General features: G+C 39.1%; 1 protein-coding gene across 5 annotated transcripts in view; it reads right to left on the reverse strand.

The window, feature by feature from the left end:
* Positions 1 to 26,931, reverse strand: part of KLHL32 (kelch like family member 32) — a 151,008-nt gene that overhangs the window by 23,200 nt on the left and 100,877 nt on the right. For 4 of the 5 annotated variants that reach the window (XM_064447590.1, XM_064447592.1, XM_064447593.1 and 1 more), the window contains one exon: positions 17,420 to 17,635. The exons of the other annotated variant lie outside the window; for it this stretch is intronic. In XM_064447590.1, coding sequence (XP_064303660.1) covers positions 17,420 to 17,635 — 216 coding nt within the window. The remainder of the gene's footprint in view (positions 1 to 17,419; positions 17,636 to 26,931) is intronic. 5 annotated transcript variants of the gene reach the window in all.

Here is a 26,931-nt window from a genome sequence, read left to right on the forward strand (position 1 = left end):
AAAAAGCTTGACATACTCATTAGTCCCAGGTCACTTGGAAACTACTTTTAAATCCCAAAGTCAGTGTCAGGGAAAGTTTATGCCCACAGCGCTCAGCAAGAGGAAACGCTCCTCTGAGCCTGGGCTCTGCGAGAGGCAGGGGCCACAGGAACTCCCGTAAAGTCATCTTGGTCTGGTCTTCAGCTGATGTGTTCATGTTGTAGCCACACAGATTGCTAAGGAATTATGCTAGTTTTCTAAGGTTCTCTAATCTAAGAGATTAGAGAGTTTATTAGAGACCTCATCAAAGGTCTCTAATAACTGAGATGAAGCCAAAAAGTGACAGTGGTAGAAAAATGAGGGGTTTGGAGGGTTTTTTTCCAGCAACAACAAATTAAAAGAAACATTAAATTTTATAAGGTTTCAAAACAATGAATTCACATTGTCTCATTAAAACAAATGGAAATCTTAAATACAATAACATAGTGAACATTCTCATTTTAGGAGAAAGGACAATTTTAAATATGGAAAGGTGGAAGGAAGTATTTTCCTGGTCTAATATCAGATACATACAACACAAATTATGAGCTTTCTGGTGACAATCTGATGATGCTATATACCAGGGAAAGAGAATGAACCACAGATCTTTTAACACAAATCTCACCTGAGCAGTCCTTCTGTTGCTTAACTTAAGCAAAAATGCTAGGCCAGAGAAAAATCAAATTAATATCTTTGCATCGTTAGCATATTTGACAGTGCTATAGATCTGCTCCTACTGATTGATAAGCCAAAATGAGTAGTGAAAGCAACACAGTTACTACAGCAATCACTTTAAGGCACTGAAGGAACTTCAAAAAGCAAAACTTGGAGTTTACTAGTGTTTGAGAACACTATAAATATGTATTTTGGCCATAAACTTGCACATGATTTGGCCTCTCCTTAAAGTTTACCTAACTCAGCAAGCCTCAGGCCTTCCAGACTGGAACCTGTTGCTTCAAAACCACTGTGTGTCTCAGCTGGCTATCATCAGCACCACCCTGGCTCTTCAAATCTCAAGTCCAGGAGCAGAACCCATGAATAAACCAGGACATTTACTAAAGCTCTGAAACAAAGTCCACTGAAGGCTATGAACTTCCACTTTTTAAAAATGAAGAGGGATTTCCAAAGGGCCTGAATTCAGATCTCTAAAGGGTCTCAGTCCTTCTCTCTCTCCAGAGGCTAAAGGACAAGACCCGGAGGTTTAGGATATCAGTTTAAGCATTTTATTTAAAGTGAACTACATTGGCCTGTACCGCCTATTTAAGAATAAAAACATATGGGTAAGGAATTGTTTCTGGGGGGGAAAAAAACAACAAAACAAAAAAAGCCACCAAATGCAATTTTTCAAAGCCATGAATTGCACATGAATGTTTTTAGAAGTTAGTACATAACCACATAGCACAGCCTCCAGACTCTCTTTGCAACGGTATCAATCAGGTACTACTTTACAGTTGTGGGCAGCATGGAAAATGAGTGGCTCAAACCTAGATGCCAGAGAGCCTTAAAGATAGAAATCTTTTTCTTCCTTTTTATTTTGAATTAAAAATGTGCATAAAAATAAGACTGTAATGAGCTGCATGTAGAACAATCAAAATTATGAGGTATTTGCATTTCTTTTGCACCTTGAGCCAAACAACTACAAAATTATGCATAGGATTCTCTCAATCTGAACACAGTAAATATTAATAATCTCTGAATCAGCAATGAAATGCCTTTTGCCCCTGAACCTTGAAGAGACTTTCCAACTCAAAAAGTTGTAGTACAGTGACTGAGACCATATTTACAAGGCACCAGGCTGAGGCATATGCATGTAGCCTGTGAAAATAAAGCTGTGCAATCCCCCACCCTCTTTACACAGACACATTTTAAAATTACCTGTTTGTCAGTTTTACAAATGTGTGTCTATGTAAGCAGCCCCGTGTGGCGCTGCGTTAGCAAGCAGGCACGCTTTCATTTGCACATTCTGGTTTTACAATCAGAATTAAAACATTTGCTCTGTTCAGGGTGAGCTGATAAACAGGGATTTTAAAATTTCCTTTTTTTTTTTTCCCCAATGTGAAAAATGAAAGAAAAATGTTCTTCTAGATGTATTATGCCTTTGGGCTCCATTTGAGGGAAGGGAAAAAAGACAGAGAAAGCTACTGTGAAGGTCACAGAGTGAAAGAACTTCCTCAGGGCACAGAATAAATTAAATCCCAAGGAAAAAATAAAATGTGATTTCCAGAGTGTAAGGCACAAACTCAAAATGACAATGATTGACAGCCAAACTATATCCGTGCAATATCGAAGACTGCACGTTCTCATTTACCTCAGTGTAGCCAGCAAGCGCCCATTAAACATCCGTCTGATGCCCAAATTAACCTTCTTGGCAAACTGAAAGAGGCACAAACTATCATAATCAACCTTTCATTATCACAGCAGCCTCTAGTTAAAGGGTCAGAATAATTGTGCCATCAGAGCCCTGATTGTTTTCAATCAACAGACGACTGGAGTGACAGCTCAGTGATGGAGTAGTTTGATGAAACCGCACCAGGCCTAATCAGAGCAGATGAAAGGAAGGCATGATTGGTGCAAATGAACAGTCGTGCCTCTCTTTTTCATTTACAATCTGAAATTACTCTTAAATTTACAGGGTTTTTTCTCCCTTATGAGTACCTCTGAAAGAATGTTTGACTTATTATGAGTTCTGACAGTGCAGAGTTATAAAACACAGGTAGGGTTTTCAGCCCAGGCTTTAAGTGGGTATTCAGCATAATTTTAACAAATTCACTCTTGAAAAGCACAAAATGACTAAAGACTTCCAATGACCTAACCTTTCAGTGCTGTTTGATTAGCAGAACAATTTATCACAGCTCACATTCTTCATGATAAGAGAAGATTAAAAAATGGGCAAGGATCTCTTGCAAATGTTTTCTCTTAGCCAATACATTTATTGTGTTCTCTCTCTCTCTCTCTCTCTCTCTCACACACACACACACACACACAAAAGGAAAAAAATTAAAGAACACTGCATTAATAACCCTTTTCCTCTTAGAATGAATAATGGAATCCAAGCAAGGGATTGTTTGGAAAGGAAAGCAGAGACCAATTATCATGCCACTGACAGCATCAATATTTAGTTTTCTGGTGGGTTGTTCATTCCCACATTCTAAGGGATGGAAAATGAATCAATTCCACTAGGTGTTTCTTACCTTACTCACCAGCACACAGAATCAGAGTGCCTCACAAATGAGAAGAGAAAAAAGGAAAAAAAATTGGGGGCTCCTTTGGCAAAATTTGGAGAGAATGGAAGATTTAAGTTTCCTGCACCTACTCAGCTACAATTCACTTCCTGCCCCAACCTCACGCAGCACCAGCCTCATGGCTTCCCATCCTCACAACACCGCTGTAAGGAAGGTGCAGTAAATCAAAAGAACTCTGTGTACCTCCGAAGAAAGTGAGTACTTCATGTGACAAATGGTAAATCTTTTGTTCTGTGATCTTGGTCATCATCGGACGCTCTCTAGCCTGTCAAGCATCACAAAATGCATACCAACATTCAGGTCAGCATACCAGAACAAAAAAGCAGCTTAGAAGCAAAGATTAATATTTCCCTGAAGGGGGAGTGGGTAGAGAAGGCTGATCCAAACACCAAAGGCTTTTAAGAAATTTTGTTTCCTGTACCTTTTCCCTCACACTACAGAATGGAAGTTTTAATCCCTTAAAAGTTTGGGGCTATAAGCAGAACATTCATCTAAATGGAAAACACACAAGTGCCCTCAGCTGAAGAAGCTGTGAGCAGGCTTGCACAACCTTGCTGACACAGAGGATGCCATTTTCACTTGCTCCTGTTTCACTTGAATATATTGAAGTCTACTGTTGGTGTAAGTAGGCTGAAAGGACCAGGCTCCCTGGTGCTTTTTCTTTGTATAGTGAGGAAAGCCTTACAACCCTCAGATCACATGAAGGCTCCATCCCAGCACAATTAAGGAAGATCTATTAGCTCCAAGTCCTAGATAAAGGAAGTATGACAAAAGTTGCCCAGTCTGCCAGTGATTTGGCAAGTACTTCCCCCTAGTGCTTCTACTCGGTTGACAGCTGAGTTCCACCTCTCCTCCTGTTTCAAATATTAAAATGCCAAACCTCTTCCAAGTATAAAGGCGCTGTTTGCAATATACATATAGATTTAGTGAACTCTTGGGAATGACCCCAAAACATTCCTAGCACGCCAATGGAGAAGGGAAGTAAGAGTTTGGGAATCTGCCACTATGTGCTTTGTTTGGGAAGGCTCAGAAGCAAACATGCTCCTCTCTACACATATCGCAGAGTCTCACGGTCACATTTCCCCACCACATTCACAGTGTCCCCACCACAGGGATCACACCGCATGCTCAAAGATGCTGTCATTCTGCTGTCTCTCCCCAACTCCCACCCAGCCACCCCCACACCAGCGCTAGACCCCTGCTTCAGCAGTAGCACTGGCTTTGGGTGCAAGGGGGCCCCCTGAAGCACATTCCCAAACTAGAGCCTGAGAGCACAGCTGACAGGAAAAGCAAAGCATGCATCCTTCCAGACCCAACCACAATCACTGCCATCCAGTCACAGACCCACAGTTTCAGAGATGGACAGGGTTTGGAGGACTGAGGGATTGGACATTAGGCTCAGGCGATAGAGGGGGAAGCCAAATATAAGTAAGTTATGACTTCAGGAAATACAGGGCCCAAAAGGAAGATCAGAAAACCCCAATCATTAGATCTGGAGATTGAAAGCACTTGTTAGAATATGTCCCCCCGGCCTCTTATCGGTGTCTGCAAAAGCTGCAGTGGTTTCTCCAGAGTACTACTTTAGGAAGCTCTTGGTCTGCTAAATAAGAAATGCTATACCTCTTAGTTAGAGTTTTGCCAGTTTGGGATCTACCTCATGTCAAGATGACAATCGGCAGCTTTCAGAACACCAGCCTGCTGTCTGTGAACCACCTTCCAAGAGGCAGAGATTTGATTTTGATCTTTCAGCACTGAATAACACGTAGCAAGCAGGGTTGTTGGCCGAAGTCTGTCTAGCAGCACAAATGATGCATTTCATGATAAGATACTGTGATTAAGCTAGAGGTACCTAATGCAGCTGTATTAATAGCAAACATTTATCAAAATTAATGGCATTAAAGTGAGTCACAATGTATTAAAAATATTTCTCAATTTTTCTCAAGTGCTGATAAGATCTATCTTCTCAAAGCTTTTAAGCTGTGAATCATCAATCACCAGTTGCTCGATTTCCTCACGAGGCTGCTAGACAAAAATATTGTCCTGCCGTTTTCAACAGGTACAAGGGAGAATGCATAACCTGCATGATTTTGGCAGATTCCTTAGTCATAATTAAGCAGCTCCACTAGTAACAATTTTAGCAGCTGTACTTCTGTCTTCAAAATTTTTAATAAATGTTTCCACTCAACATCCTTGTGAGTAAGGGAGGAGTTCTTCATCCTAAAGATGAGCTCCCCGGCAACCAAATACAGTCCCCTGCATTCTCAGTCCAGTGCTTTACCACAAGCTTCCTTCCCTTTCCTCCTGGTGCTACATAATGATACTGGCCTTCCCAGAAAGGCCATTATTTTATCACAAGTCTTGTGAAAGAGACAGTGTTAATTTCATTTTTTATGTATGTGTTTCCTATGAAACATAGAAAAAAATGTGAGTTTTATAACAACAGTTAAGAATAGAATGTACACTTTTCAAAACTGTATTCACTTCTTTTACACGCTTTATCCAATGCATTTATTTTACCATTTCTTAAATGTAGTGGAAATGAGACTAGACAGAAGCCTACCTAGAAGATATTAACTAACCTCAATAATAATATCTCAGCTTTTTAGCCTTGCAATAAAATAACTATGATCAAAAATCAGTTTTACAAAAGGCTAGCTGAACTACATTAATATATAACATTATATATGGTAATGAATCATATTACAGTAAAGCAAAGAGTTGCTATAATGGAAAGGCTAAACTTCATCTACTCAAGCTCAAAGTGAAGTAAGGTAGGGACAGAAGGTAAACTCTCAGCTGTTGTAAATTGTCACAGCTCATGGAAGTTTGCCATTTTACACCTTCTGGAGAATCTGAACTTCAAAATTATATAGCGCTTTCCTTCCAAGTATCTCAAAGCAATTTATAAGCAGTAAAACTCAAGCTTCTCTGAAAGCAGCGTACATTTCAACCATTTTCCCAACACAGGAACTAGAGAGAGAGAAAAATTAAGCAATATGACAGAAGACGGCAATGGTACAGCTGACACATAATCAAAATCTTTTGTCCCCTCAACCTGTCCACAGTCGAGTCTCTTTACCCCACTACCAAAGTCCTGTGGATGTTTTTGTGCTCCATGCCACAGAATGAAACCTGGTGAGATGCAGGTATCTGCGACTGAGGACAGAACGGGTCCCTGAATATCATCTGACAAAAGTTTTTGAGATATTTTTGCAGCTGAAAAGCACATACAGGCAATAAAACACTGCATTCTTTCTTGACCTTCTTGGAGCAGCAAAGACAACGCTACCCCATAGTGTGCTTCAAAAGAAGTGCATTCTTGTATCATCAAGTCCTCCAACCATGGAGTAGTCCCCTTTACAGTCATTTGGAGCTTCCCTACAAAGGCAGATCTATAGCTGTGCTTCTTTCACCTAACTCATTCTTCTACTATGATCAAAGGAACTAGCAAGGGCCTGTGCAACCCCTAGCAACGACACTCCATTCATGCAATTATGTGTCTAAAACCAGTATGAGCTAGCATACAGTCCCTATTGCAGCAGACGTTACAGCCACCCCGCTACTGACAACCACTCTATTTTCCTGTGCGCTGCAATGACTAGCACACCTGGAAGGGTACACAAATAAAATAAATGAGCTGGGATTGATCACGCTGGAAAGGCCCTACTTACTCCTGCAGTCAAAGTAACTTTTGTTTTAGCAAGATCATCAGAAAGGAGCGTGGAGGGTGACAATCTATCTAAAGCAAAGCAAAGCAATAAGACCAAACACAACATATGGCATCAGAGACAGAACCTCCCTTTCTCCTTTCAAACAGGTCCATCCACAATCAGTTAGAAATTACAAGCAAGCCCCCTCCAACCATAAACATTCCTAAAATGTAGCTTCATAGGCTCCGAAAACCAATGGAACCTAGTAGATCTGCCGCTCTTTAATAACTGGATCAAAAGGCAAGAAGCTCTGTGGTAACAACTTCTTGCCATCTGTTTTCTAATGCATCACAAAACACCCAAGTTTGGACTCTCCATCATTTGTCGTGATGGTAAAACCAACATTGCTTGGTGCTTTATCACTGGTAAGTTTTTCTGAAGTTGCAAAGAACAGAAGCTTATCTCTTCACAAACACAGCTGTCTAACTAGGACTCTTAACCGTGATTTGATTTCAGTTTAAGGAGATCAAAGTTTACAATAGCATTTCTCTTTTTTCAAACATGGTGAGGACAGAGCACATGGGAGGTAGAAGAAAAGGACCTTCCCTCCCCCAGCAGCCATAATTTCAAAATCTAGAATTGCTCATTTTTATTTCTAGAGGAAACATTCAGGCTGACATCAAATTCACTGAAATTTTACATAGCCACATTTAGCATTAAAATAAGCTGCTGGCCCATAATTATAAGTGAAAATTACAATCTTTCACCACCCGATACACATTGTTTTTATTGCTATTCCTCCCTTGTTATTTTTTTCCCTTGAAATATGTGTTAGAAGTATAGTGGCTCTCTATGGAGACAGGAATCTACAAGCTTTCATCAGTAAAAATTGTTAGGGAATGAAATAGGCACAAAATCAACAAAATTCTATAAAAATGCAATTTAGCTCTGTGAAAATTAGTCTAAATGGTTCTTGAATGTAGAAAGATTCCTATTCCTTTCCTCCCTATTGTTAGGGTATAATTTTCTACAGATTTAATAGGCAAATCTAACAAATCACATAAAAATGTATCATCTTCTATAATAATCTTCACAACAGCTATATAGGATTTGTATATTATTAATATCTCAGGTCACACAGAAGAACGGACATCAAAGTACCTACTCTCCTTGGTTTATATATATGTATGCTCTTCACATGCCATGTTACTACAAAATCACCAAGGTCGATTTTTATGAGTGAAATCACCAGGTGTTTGGGGTTTTTTTTGTGTGCGTGGGGGTTTTTGTTTTGTTTTGTTTTTAACCAGTGATATCACCAGCACCTTCACTACAGGAGCTTTATTTCAGTTTTATTCCGCTTTATTATTTTAATGAATGAACTAAGCTATGTGACAAGGACAGCGTCAGCTTACCCATCCAGGTCTCACAGCCGAAAGTTGTCTGAGAGTCCCCTACTTTCTCCCAGCCACTTCACCCCCACAGTTATCAAATATTAGCTGCTGAAGTCCACGTTGCGCATTAGAGAGCCTGATTCTTCAACACCGAAGCACTGCTGGAACCTTGTTTTAACATGGACATGCCCACTAATATTAACTGTGGGAACATTTAGGCCTTTTTCTGTCAGCAGACAATTTACTTCTGCTGTCTCAAATCCCGTGAAGAATGTGCCTCAGGAGAACATGACAACAACAAAGTTACATATATATTTTAGGAGTTGGTATTATTTTTGGCTGATTTTTTCACAAAGGGATATTTTTCCCCATTCCTTTTTAAATACAAAAAGAACAAGCAAGTACACTAGCAGAAGCTCACTCAGCTTTTTTGAGAACAGAATAGTTTCCCTTTCAATCAAGTCACACCTTCTTAATGATGCCAATGTTATTGTCTTTAATATCCACACGATGGGCTTCCGATTAATGCAGAACTCTTTTTTTAAGTGATGCATTAATTTTTCAAAATCAGATAATTGTCCAAAGAATGTTATTTCTTTTTAAAACTGACTTAAACACTTAGAGCCACATTTGTAAATGCATTTAAGATCCCAAACATATCTCACGTATCTGGGAAGTCAGAGCTTCCCTATTAAAAGGTTAGAACAACCATAAATTTATTATTTAAACCAACTAAATCACATCTGAAGCGAACTGAAACAACTGCAACTGCTAAAAGGTGAACCTCATAAAATTCAGACCTACATACAGTTTCACACAGATGTTAAAATAGGCTCCACCCTAAAGGAGCAGTTTGAAAGCTTTTCAGCAGATTCCCACTTCAGAGACTGTGATCTTTCCATCTGCCATCACTATCCCACACAGACCTCTACCCTGGAAGCCACTTCACAGTGAGGCTTCTTAAGATCTTTTTGACAAAAATGTTTGTCATAATTTCTTCCACTTCTTCCTGGCACGAGGGAGTCCAAGGTGATCAAAGGAGCATAAGGACTCCTTTGTCGTGAGGCAACGAAACCCCCAGCTCCGCAGCTCAATCACACATCTGGAAGCTGCCAACGGTCTCCCTGTTAGAGTAAGCAAGGACATGCAGGAGTGCCGCTGCTTTTCCATCTCCTTGCCTCCTCACCCTCTCGGAGCCATCGGTGTCCTGGTCCTGGGGCAGGAGTGATAGCAAGGGACGACAGCTGGTCAGATTTCAGCAGTCACGATGAACTGCATCCACTTAACAGCAGGTCTAGACATATGGGTGCAAATTTACTTCATCTGACTTTACACACTTAGTTTAGGTACAAGCAGGAACACTTAACGCCAAAACTGGATTCTAGCTATCTTAATACATTGATGCCAATTTGTTTGGTTTCAGACAACCTCAAATTCAGTTTTCGTTCTCCATCGTCTTTGGCTCCATGGTTGAAAATAGAGGTAATGCTTCTACCAGCTCCAGAAGGAAAACTTGTTGAAATACGGACTTGGGAATTCTCAAAAGAGCGGCTCATTTTGTATCATTTTCTACAAGATTAAGTCCATCAGAAACAGTGTTAAACAGCTTTACTGAGATTTTCAAAGAGTAGAGATTACCAACATTTGTATCTCTGAATGGAAGATATTAACTAAGTATCAAAAGACTGCCTCGTTTGATCATCCATAGTATCTGTGGGGTTTAGACTTTATTTCTGTTGTTCTTTTCATTAACTTAAAAATGAAAGTAATGTGTATTTCCAACCACAACAGCCTCAGCAGCTTGCTTTTATATATTAATACAATTATATTTCAGGTAACCTCCAACAGATTGGTGCCACAAAGAACATAACAGTCAACACAAACCCCACTGTAACAGACTAATTCAAATGCAGAAAGCAATATCACAGAAGTGGTCTTGCTGTGTGTGCACACCTTGGGGTCCTCTTTTTGGCTTTCCAAATCAAAGCACACATCCATTGCTTAGCTGAAGAAGTGACTTAAATTCAAGAGCTGTGAGCACAGCAGCCTTCCTAAATACTGTGTGATGCTCTGTGCAGTTCTGAAGTTAATCTGGGATAAATAAGGTGAGGCAATGTTACTGGAGGACACTGAAGCAAAAGTAATGCCCTCCAGCAATTTATCTATTGCTCACAGCAATAGCAGCAAACTAATCAAGTTTTCTGATTGGAACTGACATGTACCAAAAAGAAAATTAGAAGAGCACACAGAGTTGCTCCTAACATGAGCCTAGTTTTAATACAGAAAATCCCTTTCTATATTACTATACTTGATAAATAACAAGATTAGCTAACATTCAAGAAATAACAGGCAGAAACTTTCAAAAGTTCAGAACAAAAGCATATATAAAGTTCACAAAACTTTACTGTAAAGGACAAGATTAAGAGCCCGTTAGGTTTAAGCCAAGGCAGACAAAGGGGGAAGGTGTTTCACAAAGCAAGGGGACAGTGCCAACAGGGGCAGCATTCATTTCCACTGCAAGCCAAAGCGCCATTACTATTACAAATGATGCAGAAATTATATCAGGAAATATGTGTGTGACCTGAGCACATCAGCAGAGTGTGAGATTCATCTGCCTACATCCACTGCCTCGATCCACTGTAGCCTGAACAAACCCTGTCTAGCCTGCAGCTCCAGTGGACACTGATCTCCTTGCAGATCCTGTGCCACAACTGCCAGCTTGGCCTATACATCATGGATATCCTACCAAAAATGCTGCACGTGCCTATGTTTATAAAAATGAATTGCACACAAATAGTCTGTAAGACCAAAAGGAGTATTACCATTGCACACAGTCAGTTCAGATGAGATGCCTGTGATTATGAGGATTAGCCTTAGGAAAAGTAAACCTACATCCTATCACAGGTTATGTTTTCACATTCCTTTAATTTGAGGGTAACTAATCTTGCTTCCAGTTAGTCGTGATACACAGTGCACCGTCACAGATCCAGCACAGTGGATGCTGGGATTCAAGGGTGGCTTTTTGGCACTTTTATGTAGACTACTCATGAAAAGGGTACTAAAGAGGGGGTGAAAACACAGCAAAACCCATATGGGCAATATGCTAATTTTCCCATATAGCCTCACTAATTCACCTTAGCCTTAATATGCATCGAACACCTTTTTTCTCTCCTATGCCTCTCTTGATAACAGGCTGACAGCCATGTTTTAGTGTGGTGGTTTTCTACTTAGGCTAAATACTCACTAGGGATGAGCATCAGACCACCAAACATGATTTTGCTTATTGCCCAAGAGAGCACTTAAGCTTATTTCTTGAACAGTGAAAGGCTAATATACTGTTTAAACACAATGTTGATTACCAAGATGCTTTCCTTCCATTATTATTTTATGTTGGTGGTTGTTTTGCAGTAAAACTTAAGTTCACATTTAGCAAGGCACTTAGTCCACATTTCATCAAAACGTATATATACCCCTGAGAAACATGCATTTTGCTCTCTCCATGTTAAAAATTGCTCTGTAGAATCAAAAGACTGACAGCAAAGAAAAATTCCAATTACTGCACTGAAGGAGTGGCAAGCTTGTACCAAAACATGACAATCCACTTTAGAAACTGCAGTTCTACATGGGAAAATGTGGGCATCACTGGAGATGTACAGATGTCGTCTGTGGGCCTGCCTTCAGCCCAGAACTGTTCCATTGTAACAGCCTGCTATAATGTGCACACTGCAAAACTTCCAATGGCACTGCACAATTTCTGCTGGCGAATACTTTTGGCCCTCCACAAGTGCCACCAGGAGATTCAAAATGGAGCTCAAGTGTAAGAAAAGGCAGCTGAAAATAGGGCACTTTAGTCTCCCTTGGAAAATGATAAACAGGACTGTAATAAGGAAATTGGATTTTACATTTATTATTTTTGTAAAATAGAATGATAGAATCATTAAGGTTGGAAGAGACCTCTAGGATCATCAAGTCCAAACGTCAACCCAACACCACCATGCCTCCTAAACCATGCCCTGAAGTGCCACATCTATATGTCTTTTAAATACCTCCAGGGATAGCAACTCTACCACCTCCCTGAGCAGCCTGTTCCAGTGCCTGACCACTCTTTCAGCAAACATTTTTCCTAATATCCAGTCTAAACCTCCCCTGATGCAGCTTGACACCATTTCCTCTCGTTCTATCGCTAGTAACCTGGGAGAAAAGACCAACACACACCTCACTACAGCCTCCTTTCAGGTAGTTGTAGAGAGCGATAAGGTCTCCCCTCAGCCTCCTCTTCTCCAGACTAAACAACAACAGCTCCCTCAGCTACGCCTCAGAAGACTTGCTCTCCAGACCCCTCACCAGCTTTGTTGCCCTTCTCTGGACACTCTGCAGCACCTCAATGTCCTTCTTGTACTGAGGGACCCAAAACTGAACACAGCACTCGAGGTGCGGCCTCACCAGTGCCGAGTACAGGGGCACTATCACTGCCCTGCTCCTGCTGGCCACTCTATTCCTGATACAAGCCAGGATGCAGTTGGCCTTCTTGCCCACCTGGGCACACTGGTGGGTCAACAACTCATATTGACCTGTAACACTGTACTCTTCCTGTCTTCCATTTTTCTATGTATGCAAGCAAAGACACTTCTCTAATACAGAGACCAAAGACTGGTTTTGCACATCACATCCACAGTAACAGAAGGAATTACTTGTGCTACACCTTCATATGTGGAACATCTGGTTTATGAACACAAGCTCACAACTTGCACACAAGGAAGTCAACAGGGCTGGAATGTCTTGGGAGCCTAGGCCTGGAAAAGACATAACACAGCTGCATGCCTTCTAGCAGAATAAACTACTCATGCCGTTTTATCTACCAGTTTTTCCTAGATTGCTTGCTTATCAGTTGATTATCAAGAAACTGAGTTGCATGGCAGAGTAAAAAAAAAACAACCCAAGAAAAAATTCCTAACCTCAACTTCAGAAGAAATATTGGCAAACACTAGAATTGATCTATTTTTAATGTTAGCTGTTTAAAAAAAAAAAAAATCCATCCGCAACCTACTAACCGCTAGCAGAGAAGGAAGAAACTAATCTACGCTGATCTTACGTTAATATTTTTTGCCAAAAGTGATTCCAGAGTTCACTTTGGATCAGGTGCAGCACTGAATATAGTATCATTTGACCAATGTACTGTTAGAAGACAGAATGATCCACTAGATATTTCTATCAATAACTATTAGTATGATCCTTGAAATATGAACATTTAAGCCTCATGACACTGATATTTTTAACAATGATCATGATAAGGCATAACTATACTAAAGCTAAGGCTAACATCAGTTTATTACTTAAATCTTTGGCTTGCTTTCTGCTTGCTAAGGTTCCAGCAAGAAGCCCTCTACTGCTAGATTTCTCTGAGAACACATTCTGTCCTACAGGGTTGGTTACCTTTTCAATTATCAAGGGAAAGAATTCATCTGCTTCCTTGAAGTAGAGCCAATGAGCCTTTCTAGTAATGGCCAATTATGAAAAGATTCACTTTTCACTTCATGATAAACTAGCCATTTATGTCCTTATGATGACCGTTTCCTGTAAAAAAGGCATGCTGCACAGCTCATGATGAAGAGGAAAAATACCAAACAACTTGCTTTTTTTCCTTCCAACTTCTTCAGGATTCTTCTTTGGTTTCCTTCATTTTTTTTTTTATTTAATCCTTTGTTCTATGTCACTGCTTTAAGTTTATACTCAAATTTTAAATGCAGCTGACAAATCATAAATTTCATATATACAAAATAGTATCTCATAATCTCACATGCTAGTGAAATGGAAAAAATCTATATGGAAACAAATCCTTTGCCATGTAAGAATCATTGTTACTGGCTTAGCCTAGCTAAAAAATAAAACCCTAATGATGTAGGCTAGTAAATTGTTCCAATTTCACAGCCTCTGGAGGTTTTCTGGTGGGCTTTCTTTTTGTTTTTTATTTGTTTTAACAAATACATGATTATATTCCTTGTCTATTGCCTCCACTAAAAATAAGACACCTATTATTAGACCAAAGAGTTTCCTAAGATTTTAAGGGGTAGAAAGAGGAATGACCTACTTAGTTTTACCACTTTACCCTGGTTTGGAAGCTATACCTTTCTTTCTGAAAGTATCAACAGGATTTACTGTAGTACTTTACATTAATCCACATCCTAGTATGCTGACATTAAAATTACTGTAACTTTCTCAAACTTGGTTTGTTCAAGGTTATATTTCACCATATTCACAAAAATTGGGCAACTGTGAATTGGTAGTCTAACAAAAAAATCAAAAATGTGCCAGATATGAGTTTCAGTCACTTCAGTTTAAATCACATTCAAGCATTGCTCCGTGTACACATTTTGATGCATTAAAATAACTGCCTTAATCTTTAGGTGCATTACGATCAAAATGCCCAGTAGACACTGGGAATCTAAACTAGTGAAAATAACTGTGCTCTGCAGAGAGTGGCACCCTTTCCAGAGGTTCTCTGAGAAAAGCTTTAATTTGTGCTTAGGGCTTCGTGGGAGCCCGGCTGCTAAAGGTGCCTCGGGGACATACTGAATTCATATTGCTGTAACATGCACGCATGCGTGTGCGCAGGAGGCCACGCTAGTCACAGGTAAGACAGACAAATCAAATGGTAGCATCCCCCATCAGCTTTTCTATTACCTGCCCCACTTTGTGCCAATTTCCTCCAGCTTCCCCAACACCTCTTGCTTTGCTGTTCTTCCTTAAGACATGGGATGGGGATTTGTCAAAGTCAATGAGCACTTTATTACAGTGAGAGTGCTCAGTAATGAACAATTCAGCAATTTAATGAGATTCTGTAGATCTGTCTCCAGCCTGTCCATCAAGTTTCACTTCTATAAAGCACCCTGACACTAATCCTCTGGCATACCCAATCTTCACCCTGGGCTGAATATTAGATTCTTCCATGGTATATTGCATTACCACTACAACCTTAGCAAAAATGATGAACTTAACTACACTTGAGGCAATATAACTGGTCTGATTTGATTTTCTTCTATTGGGTTGACTATGAGGGAATTACTTATTTACTAAGATAAAGCAAAAAACCCCAGTTTCTTATTGCCTTTTGAATGTCTAAATTGGTAAATATTTATGTGTGTCTTTTAATTCATTCTGGAGACCTGTAATATTTATAAATACATATTTATTCCTGGTTGTACAGACTGAATTAAAAAGATACATGCACGTTTTGCCTGCGGCAGAAAACTAGTTAAAAAAATTATTCGGAACAGCATTAGTAACCTTTAGAGAGGCAATTATGATAACATTTAAATGGACAGTGTGGAGTTTGTTGTCACTCAAAAAGCAGCATATTACCTATAAGTATCTCTCTCCAGCATGACCGTGCAACAGAAACAAGAAGCTTTGTCATATTTACCTCATTACATGTTAATTAACACTCCAGTCATTGAAACAAAATTATTTCTGAGTTCTTCTACAGGACAGAACAATGACACAAGATTTTAAAACTCCCACTTCCCAAACTTTGTTTCAACAGGTTGCGCAGGGCGTATTACTCTGTATATGCTTGTTCATTCCTGAGCGGGCATTAAATAATACTTGTGTCGCTTTCTATAGCAACTTTTCCAGCAAAAGCATACCCAAGCGTGTAGCTATATTTCACTAACCCTATAAAACCCAACTGGCCAATCAGCCACGCCCCATATATGAACTTGTACATCAAAACCTTTTCCAATAAAGGGCTAGTGCTCCAGAGTATCACGCCTAAAAAAACCAAACCAAACCCACCCTCATGGGTAGTGCGCTGCAGGTTGTGTTGTACAGACATGCTCCAGAGACTAGGACAGGCAAGGGTCTAACTTTACATTAACATTTGCAGAAAACATCATCTTTGTAAAATACTCTAGAATCTAAAGCCTTAATGTTACATCTGAATACTGTCTTTGTGGTTTGAAGAGCTTAACTAGGTGTTTTTATTTTTTAAGAATAAGTATTTTGTTCCTGCATGATGTTATTCATCTACAGAACATGAAGTGTCCCACAGATGAACACACATTTTACACTTTGAGAAAATGATGGCATATAGAGGAAATTATTTGCTTAGAATAATCCAAAAGATAAATAGATAAATAACAGGGACTGAAATATAAATCAGTCTTCTGATTCTCAGTCTTCTCTGTTGGACCAAGGCAACCCACCAGCTTGAAAGAAATCTGTGCTTTCTGTTTAGGAAATTACATTCTACCTTGAAATACCCTGAAATACTCTTCTTCTGTACAACATGACAGCAAAAAGGAAACAGAAAGAAGCGTTTGGGTAACCAGTGTTATAGGGATTTCCTTCTACTATATTGTGAATTGTAGTTTTTACAGACATATGATGGGAATGTTTCCAAGGGCAGATTTGCGGTTAGTTTTTGTTTTTCTCTTTACAGGCTTCATGTTTTTTTCAAATTAGGTTTCCCACCCCACCTCCCTCCACGCTGAAGAGCACAACACAATGCTTTTCTCTCGTTAATATTCTACAGCTAGCAACCTGGCCCTTTTCTAGAGACAGATTTTTTAGAAGAAATGATCGCCCCCTCCAGCTTCTTGCCTCAAACCTTCCACCCATGCCTCCACTCATCTCTGAGCAGAGCAGCCTGTGTGATGATTCACTAATTTGCTTCAGGCAAAGTCAGCTGTGGCAGCCTAAACAATCTGAATGACTACTGAATACACAGCTAAGTTTGTCCAAAGCGAATGAGAGAGGCTGCAGGAGCAGGTTTGCTGCCAGGCTTGCGGCACTAGCCTCACCAGAAGCAATGAAGATTGAGTTGCATGTGTTGGCCACCTCTTCCCACCAGCAAAGCTGGATCTAGAAGAAAATCCCTGGCCACGGCTGAGTAACACAAGTCAAGCAATAAAGCAAATTTCTCTTTCAAACAAACTAATTGCATTAACACAACTCAACATTTTTTTGTATTTAATTTAAAAATTTCCTTTGGTTGTTATTCACAGTTTTTGCTCAAGTGCTTATTCTCCCTCAAGATTGCTCCAGGGTTTCAAAACAACAGATTACTGCTGTGGTTTATAGAGTATCACACATTCTGCTTGTTCACCGATCTCCTTACCTGCCAGATTTGTTCTTCACTGAGTGAAGTGAGTCTATCACTTTTAAAAACCTCTCGAAGGAGACAGTATGGGAGTGCCAGAACTTCTTCAGGATGACTCTTCAATAGTTCAGAGAGGTGTTTTACTAAGAAGTCAACGACTGCATTCTCCAACAAAGTGAGGTTGAAGAGGTCCGCAAGCTTATACAGGTCCAAGTAATTAAAACTATTTAATTCCTAAATGGGTGAAGCAAACAAAATACGTCTCAGAAGAAAAAAAAAAACCCAAAACAAACCAGATAACAAAAAACCCCACAGGTCTCAGATAATGAAAAAAGGTTGTTCTTTTGCAGCTGTGGAGAAGGAAGGTAATATAACTTGAAATTAATTAACATAGTCTCATTCAAAATGTATGTGTAAATGTTACCGGTGCATATGCAAATATATATGATAATACTAATTTATGTTGCAACTGCTAAGGTTATATATGCACACAGCATCTGTAAGAAATATGGATTAGTACATAAGATAATAAACCAGCATGATTTACACTGTATGACAAGAGCTCCCAGGAGTTAACAAGTGGATTAAAAAATAGATTTGTTAACTACGATGGTTTGTTACAAAGCAATTGCTTGTTCGTTATTTACTGTTTTGATTGAGCTAGAGCACCTGTGCAGTAGGACTTTTAGTTCCATGAAACCTCACAAAATACGAGATGTTGAGCCACATTTCATTACGTGTAAATTTATCTTCAATGAACAAACAGACCCTTTTTTTCCAACCACTGACATCAACCTATAGTGGATGTTGGCCTTGTATTCTTTCTCCCTCTCCTTCTAGCAGCAGAAAATCAGCGGAGACGGAAGCTACAGTAACTCAGTGCAGGAAGTTTTTACCATCCTAGTGACAGACAACCTGTATTTACAGACTAATGTTTTCAACTTGGCATCCCTTGTAAATTAGTGCCTGGACAGATACCTACCGCTGTCCTAGATCACACGCTCTTCAGGGGAGAGGCCAAGAATTCACCTGTGTTAGCGAAAAGCACCCAGGATGTCTGGGAAATAAGCCCGTTTACCCATTTTCTCTGTTCCTGCCGCACGCTCACACTTCTCTTCCTCTCCCCTCGGCAATCCTGGTTTTCATCTTCCAATTTACCGCATTGCTCCCTATCAGCCTCCTTCTCCTTGACCAGCTCCGTGTGTGAAAGCGACAAGAAGTCTTGTCAGTTTCACTTTGCTGGTTAGTTAACATAGGGACTAGAGCAGGAAAGAGAAACAGACTAAATTAAGTCAATTTCACTTTCACTGCTCTGCCGGCTGGAATGGCAGCACCAAATGAAACTGACAAGAAATCTTGTAAATGTCAAATGAGCTGCACGGCTGGCAGATAGAGCAGAGCAACAGGGAAGATGGGAAAGTGCGAAGAGGGGGTTTTTTGGAATGTTTTATGGACTACATCTTGAACGTGTGAATTGGGTGGCTGTCCCAATGACTGTGGAGCTGTTTATGCATATGCAATGGAGAGTGGAGAAAGAATTTTTTTCACCTGCTTAGAGGAGTCAGTACTAGAGGAAACGGAATGAAATCCCTGTGGAGGCTCCCGCTTGTTACATCATCTCCCAGTCTGAACGGCACGCCTTCCCTGGCAGGCTTGTACATCAAAGATAAATCCTATTCATTATCTACTTAAACTGCCGCATAGGAGTTTCACATTGTTTTGCTGGAAGAACAAAGTTCTTTATGTTGTCAGAACAAGCACTACCAGCAGTCATCCCAAAAGCCACAGATACGCTAGTCTCAGTTCCTCTTCACTTGAACATAGAAGAGGTAAGGATAAATCCTCCACAGTTGCAGAAAGACAGAAAAAGGAATGAATCTTACATGAGAAGTACCTAGTCTGTGTGCTTGCTCGGTGATTTAATACCTGCAGGTCGCAGATGGTGCGTCACACCAGCACTTCTGGGATGGCCATGCAATGGTGGCAACAATGCAAAGGGGTAGCATCCAAGTAAACATCACAGCATTTGACAAGCAACAACCATGGCTTATTGTCCTTGGTTTGGAAGATGATCTTTTCAAAGAGCTCCCTGATTGAATGAATGCCAAACATCCAGAAAGAAATTTAGAAGAGCTCAGTGTGTATTTATTGAGCTCTTTTGTAGTCAACAGCTCTGTCTGGGGAGGATTAAAATAAACAAATGAATAATTAAGCATTGTGATCTGAGGCTCAACAGCCCAACTGAAATACAGGCCTGATCAAACCCCACTAAGTGTCAATGGAGGAGGACAGATGGCTTTTGGTGGACTTCCAAAGAGGACAAAACTGGACATACCATAAAAAAAAAATCTTTCCTCATTAGAAAGAAACAGTAACATGACACACAAATGCAATTTTCCCCTGAAAAATCTTCACATTTTCAGTGAAATCTGAAAGACACTGGTGAGCCTTCAATTTTGGTTTCAGTATCTTTGATGATCCCCCAAACCCCCAATCCCTTCAAATCAACACCAATTGAAGTTGGGTTTTTTTTGAGAGCTGTCATGCAGTGGAAGAGGCCAAATCTACTTATGGATGAATAAATAAACTCTCACCAGTTGTTTATTTACAATATTATTTATTTTTATTTGTGTGTGCTCACTTATTTCAGGTGCTTATTTATTTATGTGTCTATTTATTTATTTATTATAGGGGTTTATTTATTTACTTATTTTCATTGGTAAGCTTCAAAGGATTTCTGACGCTTCGCCTAACAACGTGTTAGTGACCCGCTGGACTTACAGTTTACTGCTTGATGAATATTGCGACTATGTTTTGTTAAAACTTGTCTTGGTCTGTAATTAGAAACATTCATTTCTGGTTTTGTAAGGTTAGAGTTGATCTCCAGGTTTGTATTTCACAGAAAAAGAAGCAAGTAGGGCATTAGCTTTCACAAATGAAAGTTATCAGACTGTCATACCAATATTCAAATCAAAATTATACAGTACTATACATTACTGTCTCTGTGATGATACAAGAGAGCAAAAATATCACACTGAGATTGCAAAGTATATACCACAGATCAGATAACCTGGCTCTTCATATATGCTAAGACTTTCAGAAACAGCAGACTGAAATGCAGTATGTAAGTTTGTTGGGGAGAAAAAAAGGGGGGGAAAGAAAAAAAAGCACCTTATCTTCTAGCTTTAAAAAAAAATCCAACAGGAAGGAAATCTGTATTCCACAGATTTTATTTTATTGCGTTAAAAGAGCAGCTACAAAATTTACAAAGTTGTGTGCAACTTTCTTCCAATGCTGTATCGCAGTATAAATTCTTTAAAAACATGCGATACAAAACAGGCTTACGTAAACTATGAAACTTTTAATCTTGTTGCTATAAACTTTTAAATATATGCCACTTATCTTTTTTGAACTGAAGGATGAAATATGAACACAAGCAGAACCATCACTAAGAGTTAAAGAGAATTAGGGAAGGTAGCGATCCTATCTCTTCTAATACGATGTATGTTACACCGCTGAAACACATTCAGGCTAAGAAAATAGGTGTAAATTTATATATACAGATCTTACAACTAGCAGTTGAAATAGGTCTAAAATCTCACAGTAAACTCAAACCAATTTAAATAAATTGGCCAAATTATTTATCAGTGTCTACTTCTAAAACGAGAAACTCTCTTTGATGCTATGCATTCTACCTACTACACATCCCCCACACTTCCCCCCTCTCTGAAGTAAGAGAATCCATTGTTCTGTGCTACTGGTCTTCTGATTCAGTAGCATCAACCTTTAGATGCCAAACCAATTTAACAATGAGCTGACATTTAAAACCCTCGTAAAAGAAAATCAGTTTTCCAAACAAACAATCTGAAAGACGACAATATTACATATTCAAAATAAATGATGTGACATTGTCCCTGTTTTAATATGGAGGGGTATTTTAATATAGAGATATGATAAATTGTCAAACAGGAATAATAGACATAAACATTGTATTTAAATTACTTCCAAATCCATCTTTATTCGTTCGTACTTTAAAGAATAATTGCCTTGCCCAAGCCACAGAAAAGGATGTAAGTAACAGATTGATAAATTAGAGTTAATCATAACCAAGTACACAGCAGACTACAATATACTTCTATTCCTCTGCTCTGTGTTATAAATAGCAGAAAAAGCACAAGGAGAACTAAGGGGAAAGAATGCATTTCTTTATGACCTTATTTGAAAGATAAACTCCTTGGGGAAATACAATTTATTCAGATTATCAAGACCCTGCTGTGCAAATCTACAGTCTGGGAGCACACTACAGAGATCAAACAATATTTACTTTATTCTGTTGGGTATAAAAGCTTTTAATGAATGCATAATTAAGACAGAAAAAGTATATACAGCTTCAGAATTCCACTGCCAAGCCAAGCCATTAATATCCAAAGTATCGTACCCAGTTGTAACTCCACCTGCTTCCTATTTAGATTACAACATTGTTATAAATCAAGGTATTAAATGACTAGCCCTGCTGCTGTAACAGAGAAGAGTTGCATGGTGACGCTATTTCCCCTTTTCCTAAAAGGGGTTCAGCCTCTTTAAAGCTAAAAAGGAAGTGTGAGCCCTCCGGGACAGGGACGTGTTCATTCGAAATCCTTAAGCAGTGCCTAGCACAACAGGGTCTTGACCCCAAGTCCTCCAGGTACTCTGCTATGTTAAATACTATGAACCAGTGGCACCATTCAGAAGGGAGCCTTGACATAAATCATAAAAAAGACAGACTCTAAATAGATAAGGGATAGTAATAAAATGAAAAACTGTAGCAACAAATAAAAATATACTTCTCTGACAACAAAAGGGATCAACCCAACTTTAAGAGAGAAGAGATCAGGTTCTGTCAGCTCTAGCTCTTCGTTTTATATGAAAGGTTCTAGTTCTGCAAAACCTCACACATTTACCTAAGAACTTATAGATCACGCACATACTCCATATCACAGCAACAGACACACTTACTTAATACCAAGCATAAGCACAAATCCTTCAAAAACTATATTTTAGACCTTATTTGAAAATTTCCTCCACTGAACACCAAAGCCATCCAGTTGAACCATGAAAGACATTTTGCTGAAGCCTAGTCACAGTGGAACAGCTGCGTCAGAATTTTGCAATGTGTAAAACTATGTTTACATTTATTACAAGGTCAGTGCAGACTGTAGATATATTTATAGGCACAGTAAAGGATGTCTTTTTAAATGACTTGTTTTTTAATAAAATTACTTTTTCTGGTAGATCACTGCTGTCTCAACACTTCCTGTAATTCTTGCTTTTGTTTTCCCTTTTAAGTACAAAGAGTTATTTTGCATCCTTGCTGTGATTTCAAAGTAGGTCTGGGGCTAAGTACAAGAACAACAGTAACAAAACATTTCAGCCCTACGATTTGCCCTCTTCCCTGTGAGAAGTCATTTTCCTTCTCACTTAGTGTTTACCTATATCTGCTGAGTTTTCAGTTCCAACCTGCCCGCTGGTGCTAGTGAGCACCCTCTTCAAAGGCACGGAGGAGGCCTGTGACCTCAACAAGCACAGTGGAGAGACATGACATTCTCAGATTGCTCATGTGATGAAGCAAATGTGTGGTCTTCCAAAAAGAAAGTGAAATGTGCCATATGCAGATATGCATGAGAAACCAAAAAATAAACATTTTCTAGAATCTTAGATTAATCTAAGTTATTAAATAGTATAAATATTTTCAAATGGCAATCCAATTAAATATTTATGTAGCCCTGGTTATATGTACCTTTCATATATTGCATACATGATTATGTGTACCACGGAAAGAAATATAATAATGAAACATTAAGACTACTCAGTTAAAGTTTCATGGTACCACTGGAACAACCACAGGTAAGGTTCTGCAGAGTTTTCAATAGCTGCTTTAGCTGCTTTCCCTTGCTAAACAGATGCTGCTGTGGGAATTTTAAATTTATTTTGTTTGTTTGTTTGTTTAAACTGCAACTGGCACAGAAACTCCCCGAATGAAAAGCTTCACATCTCACCTGCCTTCATACCTTGCCAGGAATACCTGGCAAGGTAAGTGTAGCAATCAGTATTATTTAACAAATAAAAATACAGGGCCTGAAATGGAATATGGAGATCATCTAACCCTTCACCTGGCCCTTTCATACCATTGCAGACAGTAGAAACCCAAAGGGAGGATTTAATCAGATTTATCAATATTTACAGTTTTTGCCAATTATGGTAGGCCTGTCTTTTCTTCAAATATGTTATGAGGAATGACATTACCCTGCATTCTTTACTCCAGCAGAAATCACAGACTACTCATACATCGTCTTTACAGATGTTTCACCACTTTATATGTTTGCTAACTCTTCAGAGTTACTGCAGTGCTTGAGGAAAGCTGAAAACTACTTGGCTAAGCCATCAACCACCAGCAATCCTTTATGGTAAATGTTCACTTTTCTTTTTGTTGCTAATATTCTCAAAGCCAGAAAGAGCGAGTTTTGTCCTTTAGAAACCCAAAGTTTGCAAAGGAGTAGCAGTTAAAAAACCAATTACTGTCAACACAAAGAATAAAGAAAAATAGGACTATATCATACTATTACTTCCAATTCTTTTGCGGACTATAACAACAGTTTAAGGCCATAAGAATACAGGAGTGGAAGCCTATTCCCCTACTATACTGGACAAGCTCATCAAATCATCTTTGTCATAAATGAAGACAGATCCATCTTAAAACTCCCTCTGTTTTTGCTCCCAACTACTATTACGAGAAGGCTCAGCTGATTTTGAGACTGTCTCCTAATTTCCAGCTTAATTTACTCAGACAGTTTATATGCATTTGTTCCTGTGCCAACATTATCTTTTAGTTTTAACAGCATTCTGTCTCTCTCCCTGCTCCCCCCTCCCCCAGTATTTATTCCCTTGATGTATTTACACAAAGCAATCGTATTCCTCCTCAGCCCTCATTTTGCTCGACTAAACAACCCAAGCTATTTTAATCTCCTCACGTAAAACAGGCCTTCCTGATCATCTTAGCTGCCCTTTTCTACACCTCTCCCAGTCTGACTTCGTTTATCCTTCTGCATGGACAAACTTTTCCAGTACTCATGGTTTTTCAGCAGTACCTTGTACACCAGCATTAATATTTCCTTAGGTTTATAAATTACCTTGCATTATCCTAGACTCAAACTGCCTTTTTCATGATGGTATCACATTAGTAACTCAAACCCATCCTATGATTTAATACAGGAAAATTCTCTGTAAACTTGGTCCTCAAGCGAGACACAGTAGCAGCCCTCTGTCTGCCAGGCAGGATGGAAATAATATGACATGTTACAAATGGGAACTGAGTACGATCCACTGAAGTGCAGTAGATTCTACTGAGGATGCTCAGAAATTATTTTCCAATTGCTTATTTAATTTTGTTCTATATTTGAGGAATGGATTTTATAATTGTACTGGTACATACCAGTTACTTATTGGGAGAAAAATTATTTCAGTGATTTTCTTAAGATTTGTTTCAAAAGTAGGCACGGAAATGCCCTTAATTTTGTGAAAAAGTAAGTTTTATATCAATATAAAATATGAACACTTTCAAACATAGTGAAAATACAAGTAGAAAATATGCTTCTAACATACAGTAGAGGGTGACTTTTATTCTTAATCCCCCCCATCTCCAATCTCCATTACCCGCATGGAGGGGAAGGGGAGAGTAAAACAAACACACACAAACCCCAAAACAATCAAAACCAAAACCCACAACAGTACTGATAGATCTGTTAACAGAGGTATTAAGACACATGGCAGTTCCCCTTTCCAATGCCTTTTTTCAAGAACTTCCTATTTTGCTGACTTTTAATACTTAAAAGCTGAAGTCTTCCAGCCTCAAGATGAATCTCTTTAAAATCTCTTGAAAACATCTCAAAAAGCATATTACACATTACTAAGAATGAGACTGACAGGAAAAGACCATTGCTTTTCCACATGAAAAATATTCAGAAGGGAAATAGCTCACAGGAGTTGCCGTCACTGTGAAAAACTTCCACTGACCCCTCTCATCAGCCTCTAGAAAAAATAACTGGTTTGTATATGCTCGGTAATGACTTCTTTGAACTTTGCAGCTAAAATCTCATCCCATTCTAGCTGTGCTGTCTGCGAATACAGCTTCCGCAGCTGAGCAAGATTCTGCCTGCATCACAGTCCGCTGTGGGCCAAATCACAAGGACAAAACCTGAAGGCTGAAAGTCCGTTTCTATTGTGCTGCTTAGGAGCCACTTTGGAGGCCCGGCGGGTCAGAGAAAGCCACCATCACTTTTAAATGCAGAAGGATGAAAAAAACCCAGACCAAAGAACAGGAGAACGGATCCCAACAAGAAGCCCAGCCATAACAAGGGGCAAACAGTACTGGAATCTAGCAGGAGAGTTAGAATCACAATCCAGAGAAGACGTGGCTTCCCAAGGAGGCTGGGTGATAGTTCCTCCAACTGCTCTGCATAAACATAAATGAATAATGATGAAGATGGATAATAGCATGGTAGTCACTAACTAAAAACAGAAGTCAACACTCATGATGTTGTGCTAAAGAACAAACAAGGAGCATATTCCAAAATTATCAATACACTAGTGTTAACACTCTAGGTATAAATAAGAGCAGGGGAGGTTTTCATGTGCAAGGAATATATAAGATGATTCAAAACAACTCTGTTTCAGAATCTCTTTATGACATTTTATTTCTGGAACATTTCAATGATGTATACGTGTGCTCCATAATAAACCCAGCGAGGGACCACTTTTCTTAAGAACCTGTCTCTGCTTCAGATTCCCAGGCAACAGCCTGTCACCAAATGCTTAAGGATTACAAAGCTAATAAACACATCTAAAAATGGAGAGTTGGAAACAGGTAACTGTAGTGAGCTGGACATCTAATAACACCAGAGAATGAAACAAACTGTCTAAAATGTGTTGAAGGACAGGTTAATTAACACAGACAAATTCAAATCTCAGAAATATTTGCTAAACAAGACAAAGCAACAAAACTTTCTCAGAATTTTAAGGCAGTATGTGATACTCTGTCTACAGAAAGGCTGAATCCAGTGCAGGATAACTCAATACTGAGTATGATCTTGATAGACAAAGCAGAAGCAGTCACCAGTTTGAAATGAGTAGTTCCCGATGCGTTGTAAGGATCGCATCACCCCAGCGATCTACTAACACCTGACTTACTCCTTTCATACAAAGCATCAGTAGGGGAACTTATTTTTTGGAAACCTCAAAAGAGTTCATTTTCCCAAGTTTAAAAGAAATATTGGCAGAATAAAGTGGGACAAATTTAACAAAAAGAGTATTAGAGAAAGTTGAGTATTATGGTATTTCATAAATTTCAGGAGTATTTCATAAAAGGATTATATCCTTTTAGTAGGACACATCTTAAATGGATCAAAGATTTGTTCAATGACAATCTCAAAATGAAGTTATTATGGTAAGTTATAAAGCAGTGTAACATTTTCCAGCAAAAACCTCAAGGACTTGAT

The sequence above is a fragment of the Phalacrocorax carbo genome, chromosome 3, assembly GCF_963921805.1.
Source record: "Phalacrocorax carbo chromosome 3, bPhaCar2.1, whole genome shotgun sequence".
In the NCBI taxonomy this organism is placed as follows: Eukaryota; Metazoa; Chordata; class Aves; order Suliformes; family Phalacrocoracidae; genus Phalacrocorax; species Phalacrocorax carbo.